We start from the raw sequence: 18630 nt of genomic DNA on the forward strand, positions 1-18630 counted from the left end.
CTACTCCCTCTTCCTGGGACACTGTTTCTTGTCACTCCACTTAACCCCATTCCCCTGGCCAATTCTCTGCTCATTTTTTGGATCTCAGCTTCCACTTATCTACTTCCAGGGAGGCCTTCCTGACCACCCCTTTACCCCTACTGCGTGCTCCTGTGGCACTCTAAACCTATCCCAGCTTAGCACACCTCTTGGCAGTGGCTCTCAACCAGGGACAATTTTCACCCCAGGAGACATTTAACAATATCTAGAGACAGTTTTCATTGTTATAGCTGGGAGGAGAGTTGCTACTGGTATCTAATGTATAGAGGCTGTGGATGCTACCAAACACACTAAAATACACAGGACAGACCCCTCACAACAAAGAATCATCTAGCCCAAAATGTCCGTTGTGCAGAGGTTGAGAAACCCTGCTATATGGAAATTGCCTGGTTACTTACCTGTGTCTCCCACTAGAATGAAGAGGTGTTATCTTGTTCAGTGATGGGTCCTCAGTCCTTTCACAATGCCTGGTACATAGCAGACAGTTAGTGGATTTTGAATAAATGAATTATCTGACCTGTAAAAGCACCAAACAGATGTTTGAATGAATGAATAATCAGATGGATAAATGGACTGTCCTCTGGGAGTAGAATGGACACAGAGAAAAGCACGTCCACTGTTTTGTAGGCCCTGGGTGCCGAAAGGAAGTCACATGGTACCTTTATCTAGATGGAATTAAACAGAGTGACACTGGTCATGGTGGCACGTTGTAGAGGGTATAGGAGATGGAGAACAGGATTTAGGCAGGAAAGGGCCCAGAACAAAGGATAAACACTGTGGCCTGGGCCCGTGGAGAGATTGCTGGGCTGCAGCCTGTGTGGAAAGACCCCTTCTCCTTCCTATGCTGAGTCACACATTTCTTGTGCCCCCAGGGAGTGATGGAGAGCTTCCTGGGCACTGCCATGGCTGGCTCCTTGTTCTGCCTCTTCTCGGGACAGCCTCTCATCATTCTCAGCAGCACGGGGCCCATCCTCATCTTTGAGAAGCTTCTCTTCGACTTCAGCAAGTAGGTGTCCCTTGGTGGCCCCCAGTGCCTGCTCTCGCACTTGGGGTGGTATGCTGGGGCCAGAGCAGGAATAGGCCCAAAGGGGAGGTGGTGGTGCGGAGGTGCCAAAGCCATCTTTAACCATGGGAAGGGCTACCAGGTGGCTCCTCCTGACTCCTGCCAGCTACCTGCCTTTAAGACATCTTAGTGCATATTGGCACAGCCAGTAGGGGCCAGCCACGACAAGAGGAGAAAATTCACACCACTCAGTTGGTGAGCAATGGTGATTTGATAGGCAGTATGGTGCATGAAGTCTTGGACTGAAGGTCAGAAGGTTACACCCAGACCCAGGCAGCTCCCATCGCTACTCTAGGCTCAGTTGCCTCCTCTACAACATGAGGGTTTGGACTAGACCATTTCCAAGGGCTGCTCCAGCCCTGTTCTTCCAAAATTCCCATTTTTCACTCACTCTGGTGTCTATTACCAACTGTGGGCACTGAGATGTCTTAGCACCTTCCTGCCTCCCCCATAAGATCTTTAAAAAAATTTTTTTTGGCTGGGCATGGTGGTTCATACCTGCAATCCCAGCACTTTGGAAGGCCAAGGTGGGCGGATCACCTAAGGTCAGGAGTTTGAGACCAGCCTGGCCAACATGGCAAAACCCCATCTCTACTAAAAATACAGAAATCAGCCGGGTGTGGTGGCGGGCGCCTGTAATCCCAGCTACTTAGGAGGCTGAGGCAGAAGAATCACTTGAACCCGGGAGGCAGAGGTTGCAGTGAGCCAAGATTGAGCCATTGCACTCCAGACTGGTCAAAAGAGTGAGACTATCTCAAAAAAAAAAAAAAAAAATTTCTTATAAAGATGAACACTGGACCCCCATGAGCTCTCAAATATCAGACAACTGCACCCAAGAATTGTCCCTGTCCCCAGTCTTTCACAATCCCTGGGAGGGCATCTGTGCCACAGGAGGACAGATAAGCCACTCAGGGGTGGGTCTGAGGAGTCAAGCACAACCAGGAGGCCCGGGCTGGAGGCCCCTCACCTCCCCTCTGCCTTCCAGAGGCAATGGCCTGGACTACATGGAGTTCCGCCTCTGGATTGGCCTACACTCAGCTGTCCAGTGCCTTATCCTAGTGGCCACAGATGCCAGCTTTATCATCAAATATATCACCCGCTTCACCGAGGAGGGCTTCTCAACCCTCATCAGCTTCATCTTCATCTATGATGCCATCAAGAAGATGATCGGTGCCTTCAAGTACTACCCTATCAATATGGACTTCAAGCCGAACTTTATCACCACCTACAAGTGCGAGTGCGTCGCCCCTGACACAGGTGACCGGTAACCCCAGACATGCCGTGGGCCCTCACCTACCCCACCGGCCCCCTGATCCTTCACCACAGCTCTCTAATCCCACTGCTGGGGAGGGGCCATTCAGCCAAGGGCTTACTGTTCCAAGGGAGCAAATACAGGATCTTGAACCCAGTGTTCAGAAGGAAACCAAGGGGACAGTAGCTCTAATAAGAGTCACAGGATTATCATCAGGAGGGCACAGGGATACCCCAGGAAGGAGTAAGGCATGCTTTGCCTCAGTGTGGGGTAATGTGGAGGCCACACCTATCGGGAGTGCCACTCAGGGGTTCCTGCTGCAGGCCAGAGATAGACCTGATGGTGCCTGAAGTCTCTCCCAGCTCCATCAAGTCATGATACGATGAGCTCTCCCCAAGACAGTGCTGCCCATGTGGCCACATACCGTGTAAGGTGAGACCACACCTGAGGGATGGACATCCACACAGATGGAAAGATGTCCAGAGTGGAGGCTCTGCCGACCATGCCATCTGAGAACAGTTGGAAAACTGGGGCTTATTCAGCCTCTTAGGGAGATGAGTTATGAGAGAAGGACTGTCATGTCACAAAGGAACCGTGTTCACCCTCTGAAGCCACAGGATGTAGAGCCGAATGAGGAACAGGGAGCAGAAACTCCAGGGAGCCAGATGCTGGCTGAATTTAGGGAAGAACCTATAATGGTGGGAGTTAACCACCATGGGAGTTCTCGGCCTGCTTGGTTGGTAGCAAGTTACTTGGACACTCTCTGGATGTCCATCTGCCAAGGGTGTTGTAAAAAAGGATCCCTGTACAGATGGGGTCAACCTGATAACACCCAGTGCCACTCCTGTAGAGTTACTTTCTGGCCAAAACACCTGTCATCTATGAGTTAGGGCTTCCCATAGAGTCTGAGCCTCCTTCATAGTCATGATCATGCCCCTAAGAGCCTTCAGTGGGATGTGCCCAGAGTGCCCAGGGTGCTGCAGAGCAGGAGCAGGAAGTCTATGTACACATCTCCAAGCACCAAGGCTGGACTCACAGAGAGCAAACTGAGGTCCAGAGACCACCCAAGGTCATGCCAAGCCTCAGTTTCCCTGGCTGTAAAAGAGGGCTCTCAATGCAGGCCCTGCTGGTCTCCTGGGACTCCTGTGGGGTTTCCAAATCTATACCCGATTGAGTTGAAGGAATTAAGTGGATAGTAGGTTGTTCAGCCCCTTAATACATTCCTACAGGTAAAAAAATCAATCATAATATTTGAAATGGAAAATATTTGCTGCACAATTATTATGTGCCCTACTTTAGGCCTTGTGGAAGATAAAGATGTCCTGCCTTCAAGGAGTTCAGTTTTGATTATAACCCTTCCCTCTGTGACTGCACTGATTTTGTAAAGAAGTCCAGACTTATTTTTTTCTTTCTCTTTTTCTGCCATTAATTTTGAATTATTCCACTAAAATCTAATGACAGGTGATGCTACCCTTTGTCCTGAGCCAAGGCATGTCGCTTGCCCAGAGGGGATCCTACCTGCAGGCAGGCCCTTTTCATTCTGCCCTGGAGCAAATCCTGCCTCTGTGGGGAAGCCCCATCAGGGCCCTCTTACGTGCTTGTATCTTCTAGACTGTAGATTCAGTGTTGCATTGACATAAATTTTACACAAACATAGCTTCTAGAAGCACACATCCTTGATCTCTTTTAGAAAAAAATTCAAATTCTGTGTTTTGTTTTGTTTTGTTTTGTTTTGAGACAGAGTCTGGCTCTGTTGCCCAGGCTGGAGTGCAGTGGTGTGATCTCGGCTCACTGCAACCTCCGCCTCCTGGGTTCAGGCGATTCTCCTGCCTCAGCCTCCCAAATAGCTGGGACTACAAGTGTTTGCCACCACACCCAGCTAATTTTTGTATTTTTAGTTGAGGCAGGGTTTCACCATTTTGGCCAGGATGGCTTCGATCTCTTGACCTCATGATCTGCCTGCCTCGGCCTCCCAAATTTCTGGGATTACAGGCGTGAGCCACCACACCTGGCTGCTTTGGCCATTCTGAGAATCATCTATCCACAGGAAAAAACAAACCCAGGGGTGCTCTAGGAACAAGGGCCATAGGAGCATATAAGGTGCGTTATGAGGGATATAATGAAGCCACCTGTTCCCAAATAGCTTCCCCTCTGGCTTTGCCCAGGTGCCTGATGTCACCTCATTCTTTGGGGTCATGCTATTGTCATGGTTCTCAAAATGTGGTCCCTGGACCAGCAGCATCAGGGAACTTGTTAGAAATACAAATTCTTAGCCTCCTACCCCAGACCTGCTGAATCAGAATCTCTGGCTGGGCACAGTGGTGCACACCTGTAGTCCCAGCTAGTCAGAAGGTTGAGGTAGGAGGATCACTTGAGCCCAGGAGTTTGAGACCAGCCTGGACAACATAGCCAGACCCTGTCTCTATTTCTAAGAAAGAAAGAAGAGAGAGAGAGAGACAGAGAGAGAGAGAGAAGCAGCAGAAGCAGAAGAGAAAGAAAAGAGAAGAGGTGAGAGGAGGAAAGAAAGAAAAAGGAAAGGGAAGGAAGGAAGGAGAGAAAGAAAGAAAGAAAGAAAGAAAAAGAAAGAAAGAAAGAAAGAAAGAAAAAGAAAGAGAAAGAAAAGAGAAAAGAAAGAAAAAGGAAGGAAGGGAGGGAGGGAAGGAGAGAGGGAGGGAAGGAGGGAGGGAGGGACGGAAGGAAGGAAGGAAGGAAGGAAGGAAGGAAGGAAGGAAGGAAGGAAGGAAAGAACTCTGGAGTAGGGTTCACCCTGACGTATATTAAGTCTTCCAATTGATTCTGATGCACTCTTAAGTTTGAGAACCATCGCTCTGTTGAACTATCAGTAATAATGGGCCATTATTGACCATTAAACCCCAGTAAGATTAAATTTTCAGTTTCTTCACAGAAAGTAAAGGAACTAGAACTAGGACAAGTTAGTTTTAATTAAGATAACATGGAAAGGAAAATTCTACACATTTAGGAGACGGGGATGAGGGGGACGAACTGTGGAAGGTTTCTTTCCCAGTCCATGGGCCACCTACTCAGTAATGGGCCCATAATCCTAGTTTTACTGCGAGGCCCAGTCTTAATATAGTATACTCTCACTCTTTGTCACTCTTCATCATAAAAGCTTGTTTGGGGGCACTCTCTTTCTGTTTGCTTTTGCTTCCATTGTAACTGATTTGTATTCTATTTATGAATGCTGCACACACTGATTTGGCTGCTTTCAATCCCAAGTGAGTACCACTTTGTAAACACTGGAATTTTAAAATGTTTGATACGTGGACCCTTTCTAAAATTTTCCAGGTTATATTTCTTTCATCTTCATCTCAAATGGCTTTCAGATAAACCCTACAGAGTTCTTGATATAAAAGAATTGATAAGCATAAGCAGAAGACATCAAAGGTGGTCTGAAGACATTGGGTAGTGAAAAAGACATCTGAACTCCCCAGGCTCAAGCATCAGCCAGGAGTTCTCTAGCATTTGAGTGAGGACCCCTGAGGCAGCCTTCCTGCCTGGCTTCTCTGTCGCCATCATTAATTGCGCATCATGTTCTTTTGGTCACTGATGTGAGGAAAGGCAATAGAACCCCAATTTCTAATAAATGAAGCCTTCCTCAGAACAATCCTAACAAACCTCTGGGTTTGTAGAGCTTCTAGGAATATTCTGCCCTGGGTCAAAATGAAATTCCTTAGCCCCCCAGCAGGCATGGGAGTGAGCAACATAGCAGGGCTCTGTGGTCACATCAGCCCTATGGACAGCTTGTTGGAGATTGGGAGAAGCCCGAAGATAGACCTCTTCTTCTTTCTGGGTTTCTAACTGCCTGTGTCAGCCAGCAGGAGCCACATCGGGCTTACACTGCATTTCAGACATATTGCTGGCAAGCTGGCTGGCAGGCCTGCTCCCTGTCTCCGCAGACCTGCTGCAGAGGGACTGCTTGCCTCTGCCTTCACTAGAGGAGGATGGTGAGGCGGGCCTGGCCTTTGCCTCTACCCTTGCAGTTCAGGAAGAAGAGAGAAGGCAGCAGGCCTCCAAAGCCTGACTTCCCATGGGTCGCCACATCCCGGGGGAGCCTGGCCCTGCGAATGAGGAGCAAAGGAAGCAGGACAGACTGCAGAACAGGGGAACAGAAGGGTCCACGTGGAAAGGAGAGACAGATGACTGTGGTTCCTTGAAACTCTCCCTGTAGACCTTCATGTGATCCACATACGGTTAGGGACACTGAAGCCAGGGTAGGGAAGTATCCATCAAGGAATGCAGAGAGAGCCGCTGAGAGCAGCACCTTTGGGTTCCCAATTCTGCTTCAAAACCTGGACTTTGCTTTAACTTTTCTCAACTTGCACTTGGCAGATTAGAAACGATAATATCAAAGCAACAAGTTCTTTCAGGCCTAGCTGACCTTTAATAAAAAGCACATATGGGCTGGGTGCAGTGACTCATGCCTGTAATCCCAGCACTTTGGGAGGCTGAGATGGGCAGATCACTTGAAGTCAAGAGTTCAAGACCAGCCTGGCCAACATGGTGAAACCCCATCTCTACTAAAAATACAAAAAATTAACCAGGCGTGGTGGCATGCGTCTGTAGTCCCAGCTATTCGGGAGGCTGAGGCACAAGAATCGCTTGAACCTGGGAGGTGGAGGTTGCAGTGAGCTAATATCATGCCACTACACTCCAGCCTGGGCAAAAAAGAGGGCTGGAAGGGAAGGAACATATCTGTGGAGGTGAACAGGGCAGGGAAGTTCACAGTGTAGAGCTGGGAAGTTTATAGGCTCTGGGCCAGCCTTCCTGGGATGGGGTCATGGCTCCAAGTATGAACTGTGTGACCTTGGGTGAATTATATAACCTCTCTGGGCCTCAGTTACCTCATCTGTAAAGTGGGCATACTTGGTGAAGATTTGGGATTTAAACAAATGAATATATATAAAGGCTTGGCATAGTGCATGGCATAGAGTAAGTTCTTTGAACATTTTTAAGTCTAAAAGCCCAGTGGCCAGTGGGGATTCACAAGGCACGTTATCCTCCAGTTTGTCTTAGCACTTTGTCTTGGTCCCAGATTCCTTATTTCAGTTTTTAAAACCAGCTGTTCGTCATCAGGCGGGTGCTCTCCTGGCCCAGCTGGTCTGTCAGAGCTGTGGCCCAGGCTCGGTCCCACCAGCCCTTCCCTAACTGGGGCAAAGTGAGGAAGGTGGAGAGGGAGCTGCCCTCACAGTGGAAGCCAGGCCTTGGCTCTAAGGAACTGGAAGGAGATGCGAAGGGGTTGGGAATGCAGCTCCCAGCCCCACAGCTGCTGACCCTGCGCCGTGTCATGTGCTCATCCACAGTGAATACAACCATGTTCAATGCTTCAGCCCCACTGGCACCAGACACCAACGCTTCTCTGGTAAGTCCTTTCCTCTCATGTCAGACATTTGAGTGCTTTTGTTTGTAGGAGGAGGGAGAAAAGAATTTGGAAATGAGACTAACTTATAGCCACCCAGACTTGCAGAGGTCAGCTCCAACCTCACGTCAGGGTCACCTGCAGAGCTTTGTAGATGCAAACTTTTTTCTTAGGTATATACTGTAAACATCCCACTTAAAAACATGCCTCATTCTGTTAAATCCATGTTTTTTGTGTGTTTTTGTTTTTTGTTTTTTGAGACAGGGTCTTACTCTGTTGCCCAGGCTGGAGTGCAGTGGTGCGATCTTGGCTCACCACAACCTCCACCTCCCTGGGTTCAAGTAATTCTCCTGCCACAGCCTCCTGAGTAGCTGGGATTACAGGCACGCACCACCACACCCAGCTAATTTTTTGTATTTTTAGTATAGACGGGGTTTCACCATGTTGGCCAGGCTGGTTTCGAACTCCTGACCTCAACTGATCTGCCTGCCTCGGCCTCCCAAAGTGCTGGGATTACAGAAGTGAGCCACCGCACCCAGCCCCATGTGTACTAATAATATGATACAAGCCAGGTGTAGTGGTACACGCCTGTAATCCCAGCTACTCGAGAGGCTGAGGCACAAGAATTGTTTGAACCCAGGAGGCAGAGGTGTGGTGAGCCAAGATCGCACCACTACACTCCAGCCTGGGTGACAGAGCGAGACCCTGTCTCAAAAATAATAATAATAATAATAATAATAATATGACACGCACACAGAGGAAGGGGAGGTAGAGGTGAGGGATGGTAAATAGGGCCGCACAAAGCTGTAAGCAAAGCCTCCCATTCATCTTTTTGCCTTCTTCCTTCTCTTTCTGCCTAGGACCCCCAATTTCCAACAGTGCCACTCTCCAGCCCCAGAAAGTTTATTAGTGTTTCTTCCTCAATGAACCTAACGTGTTCTTTGCACACCTTAGTCTCTGGGGCCTAAGGTGTGGTCTGCCTTTCCCAGTAATGACGGTGGTCTTTAGGAACCAGCATCCCAGCCTAAGTGGCTTAACGATAGAAGTTCAATTCCGGATGAATGTAGCACCTGGTAGGACTTGGGGGACGTTTGTGAGCTTTTACTGTCTCCAAGGTTGCTTCTTAAGTTATTTCTGCCTAGGCAATTGACTGCTCTGCCTACGCACATCCCAGTTGGCAATTTAATTTAATATTTTTCAAAGATCAGGGTTTTGTTTTTGTTTTTTTGTTTTGTTTTTTTTTTTGAGATGGGGTCTTGCTCTGTTGCCCAGGCTGGAATGTAGTGGTGTGATCATATCATCACTGCAGCTTCAAATTCCTGAGCTCAAGTGATCTTCCTGCCTCAGCCTCCTGAGTAGCTGGGACTACAGACATCAGCCGCCATGCCTGGCTAATTTTTAAATTTTTTGTAGAGACAGGGTCTCACTACGTTGCCCAGTCTGGCTAACTATCAATTTTGAGAGAGAAAGAACAGAATCAGTCAGTGCCTATTTCTGAGTCCCTATTATATGCAAGGGGCCATGTACACTGAAAGCTAAAAAAGACATCTGAGAAACCAACGTGGTCCCTGTCCTCAATTTTGTTTTTAATATATTTGTGGAGAAGAACTTGAAAAGTTGTGGGACAGTATAAGCAGAATACACCATGCATTAAATATAGGCCAAATGTGTACTTCAGTCTTGAAGGCAGGAAAGGAGGCTGCTGGAGAGGCCAAGGAAAGCCTCAAAGAGGAAGTAGAATGCGATCTGGTCTTCAAGGTTGGGAAAAAGTTGACTCAGCAGAGAAAAGCACATTCCAGACAGAAGGAACAGCATAAACAGAAGGGCAAGAGAGGAAAAGCACAAAACCCGTGCAGAGGCTAGTGGGTGGGCTAGGCCAGCTAAGACGGGGTGAAGGTGGGGCTTGGACAGGCAACCACAAGAGACAAGCTGGGAAAGAGATGTGGGGCCAGACCAGTGAGGGCAGCAGAGGAATGCCACCCTGGAGGGGACATTTTAAGTTGCTTTGGTGATTTACTTTTATATATATAATATGATTTATATTATATATAACATATAATTTATATTAAAATTGTATAATTATATATTATAATATATAATTAATATGTATAATTATATATTATATAATTTATATATAAAAATAATTTATATATAAAAATTCACTGTTGTGTACGGCCTGGATTTTAGGCCTCTGAGACACCAAGGTGGGGAATGGCTGAAATGACCCAAGAGGGGACTGACAAGGGATGTGATCCCCCCTATGTGAAAGGATGTGACAGAGGGGATGGAGGGGAGAGAATAAAGATGAGACACTCCAGGAAGGAGGCGTCCACAGGACCTGTGGTTGGTTGATGGGAGCCAGGCCTGCTGAGGGAGAAGGCATCCTCTCTCTGCACTTTTCCTCCTTACTAGCACAGCAGTGCATCCTAGAACACAGGGAAGAAACACATGTGAGCTCCTAATCTTCCCAGGGAGCTTGTCATTCCGTGAACCAGCCCGTCCCCAGGAACATCACTGTGTTGCTGAGGACACCATCATGGCCGGGAGGGCTGGGATCTCTCAGAGGGTGTGGGAAGGTTTGCTGGCTGCCTGGGGACTGCAGTGGGAAGGACACAGCTGACTCATCAGGAAGATGCTGACCCATTGTCTCCTGTGCTTGGTTTCCAAGTACAACCCCCTTAACCTCACAGCGTTGGACTGGTCCCTGCTGAGCAAGAAGGAGTGTCTGAGCTATGGCGGGCGCCTGCTTGGGAATTCCTGCAAGTTTATCCCAGACCTGGCGCTCATGTCCTTCATCCTTTTCTTTGGGACATATTCCATGACCCTGACCCTGAAGAAGTTCAAATTCAGCCGCTATTTTCCTACCAAGGTAAGCTCACCCTGCAGTTAGGAGGGGACCTGCAGTCAGACTGCTGCTGAGTCCCCAAGAGAGGGTTCTGGTCCACCCATGGATGGACTCCACATGAGCACTGAACCACTGGGGTTTTTCAAGTTAAGTCAGAGAGAACTGTGTTCCCTTGTTGGCCGGTCCCCTTGACAACACTTGGTATCGTCAGGCTTTTATCTTTAGTCTTTGTCTATAGTATTATCTCATTGTGTTTTAAAAATGTTTCGTTTCCCTGATGACTAATGAAGTTGAAAGCACAGCTATTCCTGTGTTTATTGGCCATGTGGCCAGTTGACTTTCTGTTTGGAAGTGTCTGTTGAAATCCCTTGCACATTTTGGGTTGTCTGCCTTTCTGATTTGCAAGAGTTTTTTATATATTCTGGGTAGAAATGTTTTTGTGATTATATGTGTTGTGAAATCTCCCACTCTGTGACCGTTTTTTTCTTTTTACATCCTTAATGGTATCTTTTGATTAACAGAAATTATTAGTTTTATTGTAATTGAATATTCAAACTTTCCTCAAGGCAAATATTGGACAGCAGATATTCTTGTATGTTACCTTCTAAAAGCTTTATTGTTTTTCCTTTCATGTTAGATCTACAGTCCATCAGAATTGATTTTGATGTGTACTGTGAGATAGTGTTTCTTTGTGATTTTATATGGTCAATTGTTCCACTATTTTTTAAAGACTATTCCTTCTCCATTGCTTTGCAATACTTCCTTTGCCATATATCAAATGTTCCTATATGACAGGGTCTGTTTCTGGGTTCCTTATTTTGTTTCATTAGTTTATTTATATATCAGTATGACAGTCTTAATTTCTGTAGCTTATAAGTCTTTATATCTTTGTCTCCCAAACTCTCTCTCTCTTTGTCCTTTTTATATAATATTTTCTTGGCCCTTTGCATTTCCACATGAATTTTAGAATCATCTTAAATTTCACTAAAATGAAAACTTGTTCGAATTTGATAGGATTATCTTTGACTCTGTTTGGGAAGAATTGATGTCTTTCAAACTTTGAGTTTTCTGATTTATGAATACGGTATACTTCATTTATTTTGGTCTTCTTTCTCTCCATAATGTTTTATACATTTTGATCTTGAAGTCTTGAACATTTTTTGTTAGATTTATTTCTAGATACTTGATTTTTTTATACTGTCATAAATGCTAACTGCTATTTTATTTTTTATTTTATGATAAAAATAATAATTATAATCATATAATCATAATTATTATTATTTTGAGACACAGTCTCACTCTGTCACCCAGGCTGGAGTGAAGTGGCATGATCTTGGCTCACTGCAACCTTCACCTCCCAGGTTCAAGTGATTTTCCTGCCTCAGGCTCCCAAATAGCTGGGACTATAGGCGCCTGCCGTCACGCCCGGCTAATTTTTGTAATTTTAGTTGAGATGGGGTTTCACCATACTGGCCAGGCTGGTCTTGAACTCCTTACCTCGGGTGATCCCCCAACCTCAGCCTCCCAAAGTGCTGGGATTACAGCTGTGAGCCACTGCACCTGGCCCTAACTGCTGTTTTAAATTTTATTTTCTACCAGTTTGTGGCTGGAATAAAACATTTATTAAAACAGCACTTGAATATGTAAACAGTGACTGTGCTGTGGGGTGCGGGGTACTCAGAAGAATTTTAGCAACTCTTTCCCACCATAAACTCCATTAGCACTCTCCTAAAGCCATCTTAACTAAGTATTACAGCTGCTACTGCTACTACTACTAATCATAATGATAAAATCTTTGATATAAATAGTTGAATTTTTCCCAAATTTTCTAAAGACTGAATAAAAGGTGCTTTAGGAAGCTTTGCAGTATGTAAACTGAGTAAAAAATAGTTTGCTTACAACACGAGTGCATCCTTAAGACGAGTTCTCTTCCTTCCTGCCCACTTCCAGCCCAGAGCATATCCCTATCTCCTTTTATGTAAAAATTCTCAAGCAATCACTGTATCTGAGAATATCTATCTGTTGCCTGTAGGATGAAAAGTAATTCGTGTGGCATGGAGTTCTTGCGCCACCAACATTTTTTCCCTCACATTACTTAAAAATTGCTCAATTGCCTCCTGGAATTTTGGGTTGCGGAGAGGAATGAGGCCACACCATTTCATACTCATCAGATTGGTAGACAGATGAAGGTGTTGGGACACCAGATGTTGGAGATGGAAAGCAGTAGGTGGGAGTGTAAACAGATACATCCAATTTGGAGAGCAACTGACACTCTCTGATTAGGTTGGACCATGTGAAGTTGCCCATATTTGACTGTTTCGACCTACAAAAAAAGGCAAATTCATGTGGTTTAACTTAATAACCATTCATATGGTTTTGACGTCTATGCTAGAAATATTATAGAAAAGGAAGTATAAACCTAGCACACTGCTTGGTTCTACTGTGACTAATATTTATATGATCATGATAATATAAAGCTGTTACTAATTTTCAACTTTTGGAATTGACTTACAGATAAAACACACAAACCATATGTTTACAGAACAAGACATGAGTGTTCTCAGCTTCGACAATGGAAAGATCAAAGTGGAGTTGTCACAGGAAGGAAGGGGAGGAGGAGGAGAGAGGTGGTAGGAGGACAGAGGCAGTGGTCCTCACCTTGCAAGATGGAGAATGAGAGATATTAGCCAAAGCTAATGTAAAGAGAGGTTTGATTATGTAACTTGAAAGTATAAAGGAAACCCATAGGAGCTTAAAATTATCAAAGATTAGGAATAAGGAAAGGACAGGAGGCATAGTGTAAGTAAAGGGAAATTCTTATCAATAGATAATCCCTTAAGTTAGTAAATGAAAATATTAAAGTATATGCATATTAGTTAATGACATGGAGGGAACCTCCAGAACAAGTAAAATCAAGCAGACATAGTAGATGGATCTAGAAGGTGGGGCTGGATTGAGAAAAGGGGAGGTGGGAGACTTTGCTTTTCCCTATAAGTCTTCTCCACTATGTGAGTTTTTAACCAATTATATATATTATGTTAATAACAAATTTAAAGAGAAAAGGGGGATGCAGGGAATGAAGTCAATGTACTGTCACCTGCCCCTGCCCTTCAAATTGCCTTCTCTGAAAAGATATATAAAAAGGCCACAGGGTAGACGTTGGGGGACCTTCTGTCCTAAGACTTCTGGACATAAGTTGGTTTGGAGGGGGGGTCAGAGGACATTGATTCAGAATGGGCAGGAAGGTCAGGTTCAGGACTTGGTCTGGGAAGGGCCTCCAAGTTAAGAACCTGGCCTAGGAAGGGCCTCCTGAGAAACAGAGGAACAAGAGGCTCCTGGTGGACAAAAGGTCTGAGAGTAGTCAATGGTCCCCAGTGGAATTGAGGAGCCTCCCTCCCAGCCCAGGTGGGGTACAACAACCTGTCACAGATTTGTAGGAACTAAGGTTTGCTTCAGAGTTCAGCCCTTGCCCTCATCATACCTGCTGGGTGCCCCAATTCAGACTGTCATACCAGAACACATCTTCAGCAGCGGCTGCCATGGCCACATGGATCATAACAGCTCCCACATTGATCACCATATGCCAAGCACTCGAAATGTGTCACAGTTCAGTTACACCTTTGAGGGAGATACTACCATCATCTCCATCTTACAGAGAAGGAAATTGAGGCTTGGAGAGATGACACGCTTCCCCAAGCTCACGCAGTTAGCGAGGAGCAGAGCCCGGATTTGAGCCTAGTTCTGGTGCCTTCAGAGCCCGGACTTAACAGTTCACCTCTTTGCTGCTTGGGGACTGGGGCTGCCTGGAGCTGGGTGGGTGCTTTACTCACTTCTTTCACTTGCTCATCTCCTGTCTGCAGGTCCGGGCCCTGGTGGCTGACTTTTCCATTGTTTTCTCCATCCTGATGTTCTGTGGAATCGATGCCTGTTTTGGCCTGGAAACCCCCAAGCTGCATGTGCCCAGTGTCATCAAGGTTTGCCCCTTGCCCCCACTCTGGGCATCCAGTCTGCCTGCCTACCAGCTGTAGATTCTTTCCCCTCTGTGCTGATCAAACTTTTCTCCTCTCAGTCAAGAGACCATTTTAGTTCTCTGTGTGCCACCTTTCCTGAACACTGGCTCCCAGGAGCTGGTCCTTTGAGGTAGGGCGGGGAGGGGTAACATATTCACCGGGAAATCCTGATCTGTAGTCTTGAGGTGAGGAAGGCACTGAAATTCACCCTCCAATCCAGCAGAAGCCTCTTGATTCCTGTTTGAGGGTCTCCAGTTCCCTAACCTCTGGCAATCTATAAGCTGGGCCAAATAGGATCTATTGAAACTGGTCCCTTAGAACAGTGATTCTCAAAATGTGGTCCTCAGACCAATATCACAGCATCACAGTCATGGGGAACTCGTTAGAAATGCAATTTCTCAGCCCCACCTGTGGAATCAGAAAAGCTGGGGGGGGGGTGGGACCAGCAATCTGCATTTTAACAAGCCCTTCAGGTGACTTGGAGTATGCTCAAGTTTGAGAACCACTGCTTAGAAATTACCCACTAGTCTAGAATTGGTGACATATGCTTGTAGCTAAACTCAGCCCTACTCCCTCATAAGAGCACCAACCGGCCAGGTGCAGTGGCTCACGCCTATAATCCCAGCACTTTGGGAGGCTGAGGCGGGCAGATCACGAGGTCAGGAGATCAAGACCATCCTGGCCAACACGGTGAAATCCCATCTCTACTAAAGATACAAAAAAATTAGCCAGGCATGGTGGCGGGCGCCTGTAGTCCCACCTACTGGGGAGGCTGAGGCAGGAGAATGGCGTGAATCTGGGAGGTGGAGCTTGCAGTGAGCCGAGATCGCACTACTGCACTGCAGCCTGGGTGACAGAGCAAGACTCCATCTCAAAAACGAAAAGAAGAAAGAAGGGAAAAAAAAGAGCACCAACCATCTCACCAGAGTAGGGAGTCCAGATTCTAGAACTTACCCTCCCTGTCTTTAAGGTTTTTTTGTTGTTGTTGTTTGTTTGTTTTTTGAGACAAAGTCTTTTTATATATTCTCCTCATTCTTAACATGCAGGACTGAACTGATGTTCAGCGTTTTACAGACAATTCTTTAATGCTCCCAGACAGGTGACTCAGGAGAGGCAGAAGCAGCTGGCCCTGGGCCCACCCATTTCTTTATTCTTTTCTGTTGGGCCTCATTCCTGCTGTTTGTTATTTGCAGTGGGTGACTGTGCTCTCTCTCCTGGCTGCCCTTTGACCTTCACCTCCATGTTTCCTGACCAACCCCAGGGCTGTTGCAGCAAATTACCTCCTTAGTTTTACAGACACTGTTTGAGTGCATGCTCCTTCCCATGTCTGAATTTAGTCTAAAGTTGCAGGTACCTAAGGTGTTTAAGGGAAAAGATTGCACTTGAAAAGTACCCAAAGTCAGGGAAAGTTGAGGAGGTGGGACAGCAGGCCAGGCAGCAAGTGCCCTGGGACAAGAGAGAGAGGAAAGGGCCCCTCTCTGTTTGCTCCCATTCAGCCCACACGGCCTGACCGAGGCTGGTTCGTGGCCCCCTTTGGGAAGAACCCGTGGTGGGTGTACCCAGCAAGCATCCTGCCCGCCCTGCTGGTGACCATCCTGATCTTCATGGACCAGCAGATCACTGCCGTCATTGTCAACCGGAAGGAGAACAAACTGAAGGTAAGGCCGGTACTAGGAGCAGAGGCATAACCTCTTTCTTCCCACAAAGTCAGAAGGAGCGAAGGGAGGACATGATGCTTCTTTCAGTACTTTGGGCCAGGAAAATATGAGGACAGAAGACTGGAGTTCCCACTTGGTGTGTTGAGGGGGAAAAGTGACCTCCAGGTGTGGGTAAGGCCACCAGGGCTGGAGTGACTTTCTGAGGACCAGGACCAAACTAGGTTGGGCCACTGGGCACAGGCTCTCTGTCTTTCCCAAAGTGGCATCAAGTTCTTATGAGAATCAGCAGATCCTGATGGGGGCTCAGCCTAGAACACTGAGGCAGAGGAACTTCCTTAGCCTTCCTGGTCTCTGCAACTCCCCGTCCAGCCTGTGAGCCTGAGAAGACTCGGGTCACCCCCTCCCCCATCCCGGTCTGGACCACTCTAGGTGTGGCCTGTCCCAGCTGGGGCCCCTCAGGAACTGTAGAGACCCTGTGGCCACCTTCTGGGCCCTTCTCCCCGGAGACCCAAACCCAGGGCCTCTCCAAGCTTGAACATCCCTCTCTTCTACGACCCACGTCCCTTAGGCAGTTCACCCTTTCAGATGGGGTGGTAGGACCTGCCCACCTCTGCAATCCTTGCAAGGAGCACCTCAGGCCCCTTCAGTATCTTCTGGAAGGCAGGAGGGCCTTGAACCATGTTCCACAGAGTGGCTGCTTCCAGGAGGAACTGGCTTCCCAGAAACTTCTCCCTCCCCCACCCCCACCCCACTCCTGCAGAAGGCTGCTGGCTACCATCTGGACCTGTTCTGGGTGGGCATCCTCATGGCCTTGTGCTCCTTTATGGGGCTTCCCTGGTACGTGGCTGCCACGGTCATCTCCATCGCCCACATCGACAGCCTCAAGATGGAGACAGAGACCAGCGCCCCTGGGGAGCAGCCCCAGTTCCTAGGAGTCAGGTAGGAGGGTCAGGGCCTAGGAATCACCCAACGGGGAGGGGCCCACTCGGGGAGGGGAAGCTGGCTTTGCCTGCCACAAAAGAATTTGGGCTCTGATGGCCCAAGAACCACAGGGACATGAGTGCTATCCCTGGAGGCAGGGAAGGAGAGAGACAGAAGTCCAAGTCTAAGTGGGGCTTTTTACCTACTGGGCTCCAAACAGTATGTATATGCCATCCATAAACATGCACACGTGCCAGACACTCATCTGCATCGGCCACCCAAGGTCCCCACAAAGCCTCATGCTGTCCTGCTCTTTTTCTCTTCCTCAAGACTCTCCAGGCCCCTACTGCCCTGATGGCCCTCTTGTGGGTTCAGGTCCTGCTCAGTCTCCATTCCTCCAGAAGGCTTTCCCAGGATCACCCCCACTCCCCGGTCTATGGCCCTGCCTGTCACTCCTGTTCCTTCACTTGCCCCTTCTCTTACACCCCATGGTAGGCAGAGAAGTGTATCTTCAGCCCCTTAGGGCCTCCAGGGTGAGACCACACCAAACCCTGGCATTCACCTACGTGGCTGCCCTAAGAACTTCTCCCACTATCTTGGGATACTTGGGCCACCCAGCCTGCCCGAATGACGCTTCTCTGCCCGACTGCAGGGCTCACCTGCCTCCCACCCCTGACACCTGCTCTGCTGGTGTCCCCTTCTCCAGATCCTCATTCACTGTGCCCCACAAAAGTGAAATCTTAAAATCAAAGAGCAGAGTAATAGCATTTTATCTTGCATGTATCCTCGCAACAATAGGTGCCATTATTATCTGCATATACTGAGGCTGAAGATGGGCAGGCTCCTGCCCAATGCCGCATAACTGGCAAGTGGCAGAGCCAGGATCCAGCCCACATCAGTTCTGCTCAAGCACCCCAGCTACGAGCCACTACACTAAGCGGCCTCCCTCAATGCCCCTGCAAGATGCCTTGGGGGCTGCCTGTCTTCCCACATATGGTTCAGCTGGGCCTCAGGCAACCAGGCAGAGCTCCACACAGAAGCCCTCGAGGCCATGGCCTTGGACACAAACTTCAGGTGCCCACAGTGAGCAGGAGGGCCGGAGTGGTCACCAGGCATTTCCTGGTACACTCTGACAATGTGTTCTTCTCTGCCAGGGAACAGAGAGTGACCGGCATCATCGTCTTCATCCTGACGGGAATCTCTGTCTTCCTGGCTCCCATCCTAAAGGTGAGGTCCTGCACTCTCACCTAGGGCCTCGTCGCCTGAGAAAGCAGAGTGGATGCCTCAGGGAGGGAGGGGGTCCCCACATGGCTAGGGATCACGGGCGTATCAGCCCCCTAAAAAAGGCACAGTCTTAGCCGGGCATGGTGACTCACGCCTGTAATCTCAGCACTTTGGGAGGCCGAGGCAGGTGGATCACCTGAGGGCAGGAGTTCAAGACCAGCCTGGCCAACATGGTGAAACC

At 47.8% G+C, this 18630-nt stretch overlaps 1 protein-coding gene across 10 annotated transcripts in view; it reads left to right on the forward strand.

The window, feature by feature from the left end:
- The window catches only part of SLC4A5 (solute carrier family 4 member 5), a 111606-nt gene that overhangs the window by 79170 nt on the left and 13806 nt on the right, over positions 1-18630 (forward strand). For 8 of the 10 annotated variants that reach the window (XM_074011462.1, XM_074011461.1, XM_005575561.4 and 5 more), the window contains 8 exons: positions 912-1045; positions 2088-2359; positions 7676-7734; positions 10400-10600; positions 14437-14550; positions 16083-16244; positions 17005-17183; positions 18320-18392. In XM_074011462.1, coding sequence (XP_073867563.1) covers positions 912-1045; positions 2088-2359; positions 7676-7734; positions 10400-10600; positions 14437-14550; positions 16083-16244; positions 17005-17183; positions 18320-18392 — 1194 coding nt within the window. Of the gene's footprint in view, positions 1-911; positions 1046-2087; positions 2360-7675; positions 7735-10399; positions 10601-14436; positions 14551-16082; positions 16245-17004; positions 17184-17963; positions 18240-18319; positions 18393-18630 lie in introns of those variants that run through there. The other 2 variants (XM_074011460.1, XM_074011464.1) reach the window with 2 other exon arrangements.

Source organism: Macaca fascicularis, chromosome 13 (genome assembly GCF_037993035.2).
Source record: "Macaca fascicularis isolate 582-1 chromosome 13, T2T-MFA8v1.1".
NCBI lineage: Eukaryota > Metazoa > Chordata > Mammalia > Primates > Cercopithecidae > Macaca > Macaca fascicularis.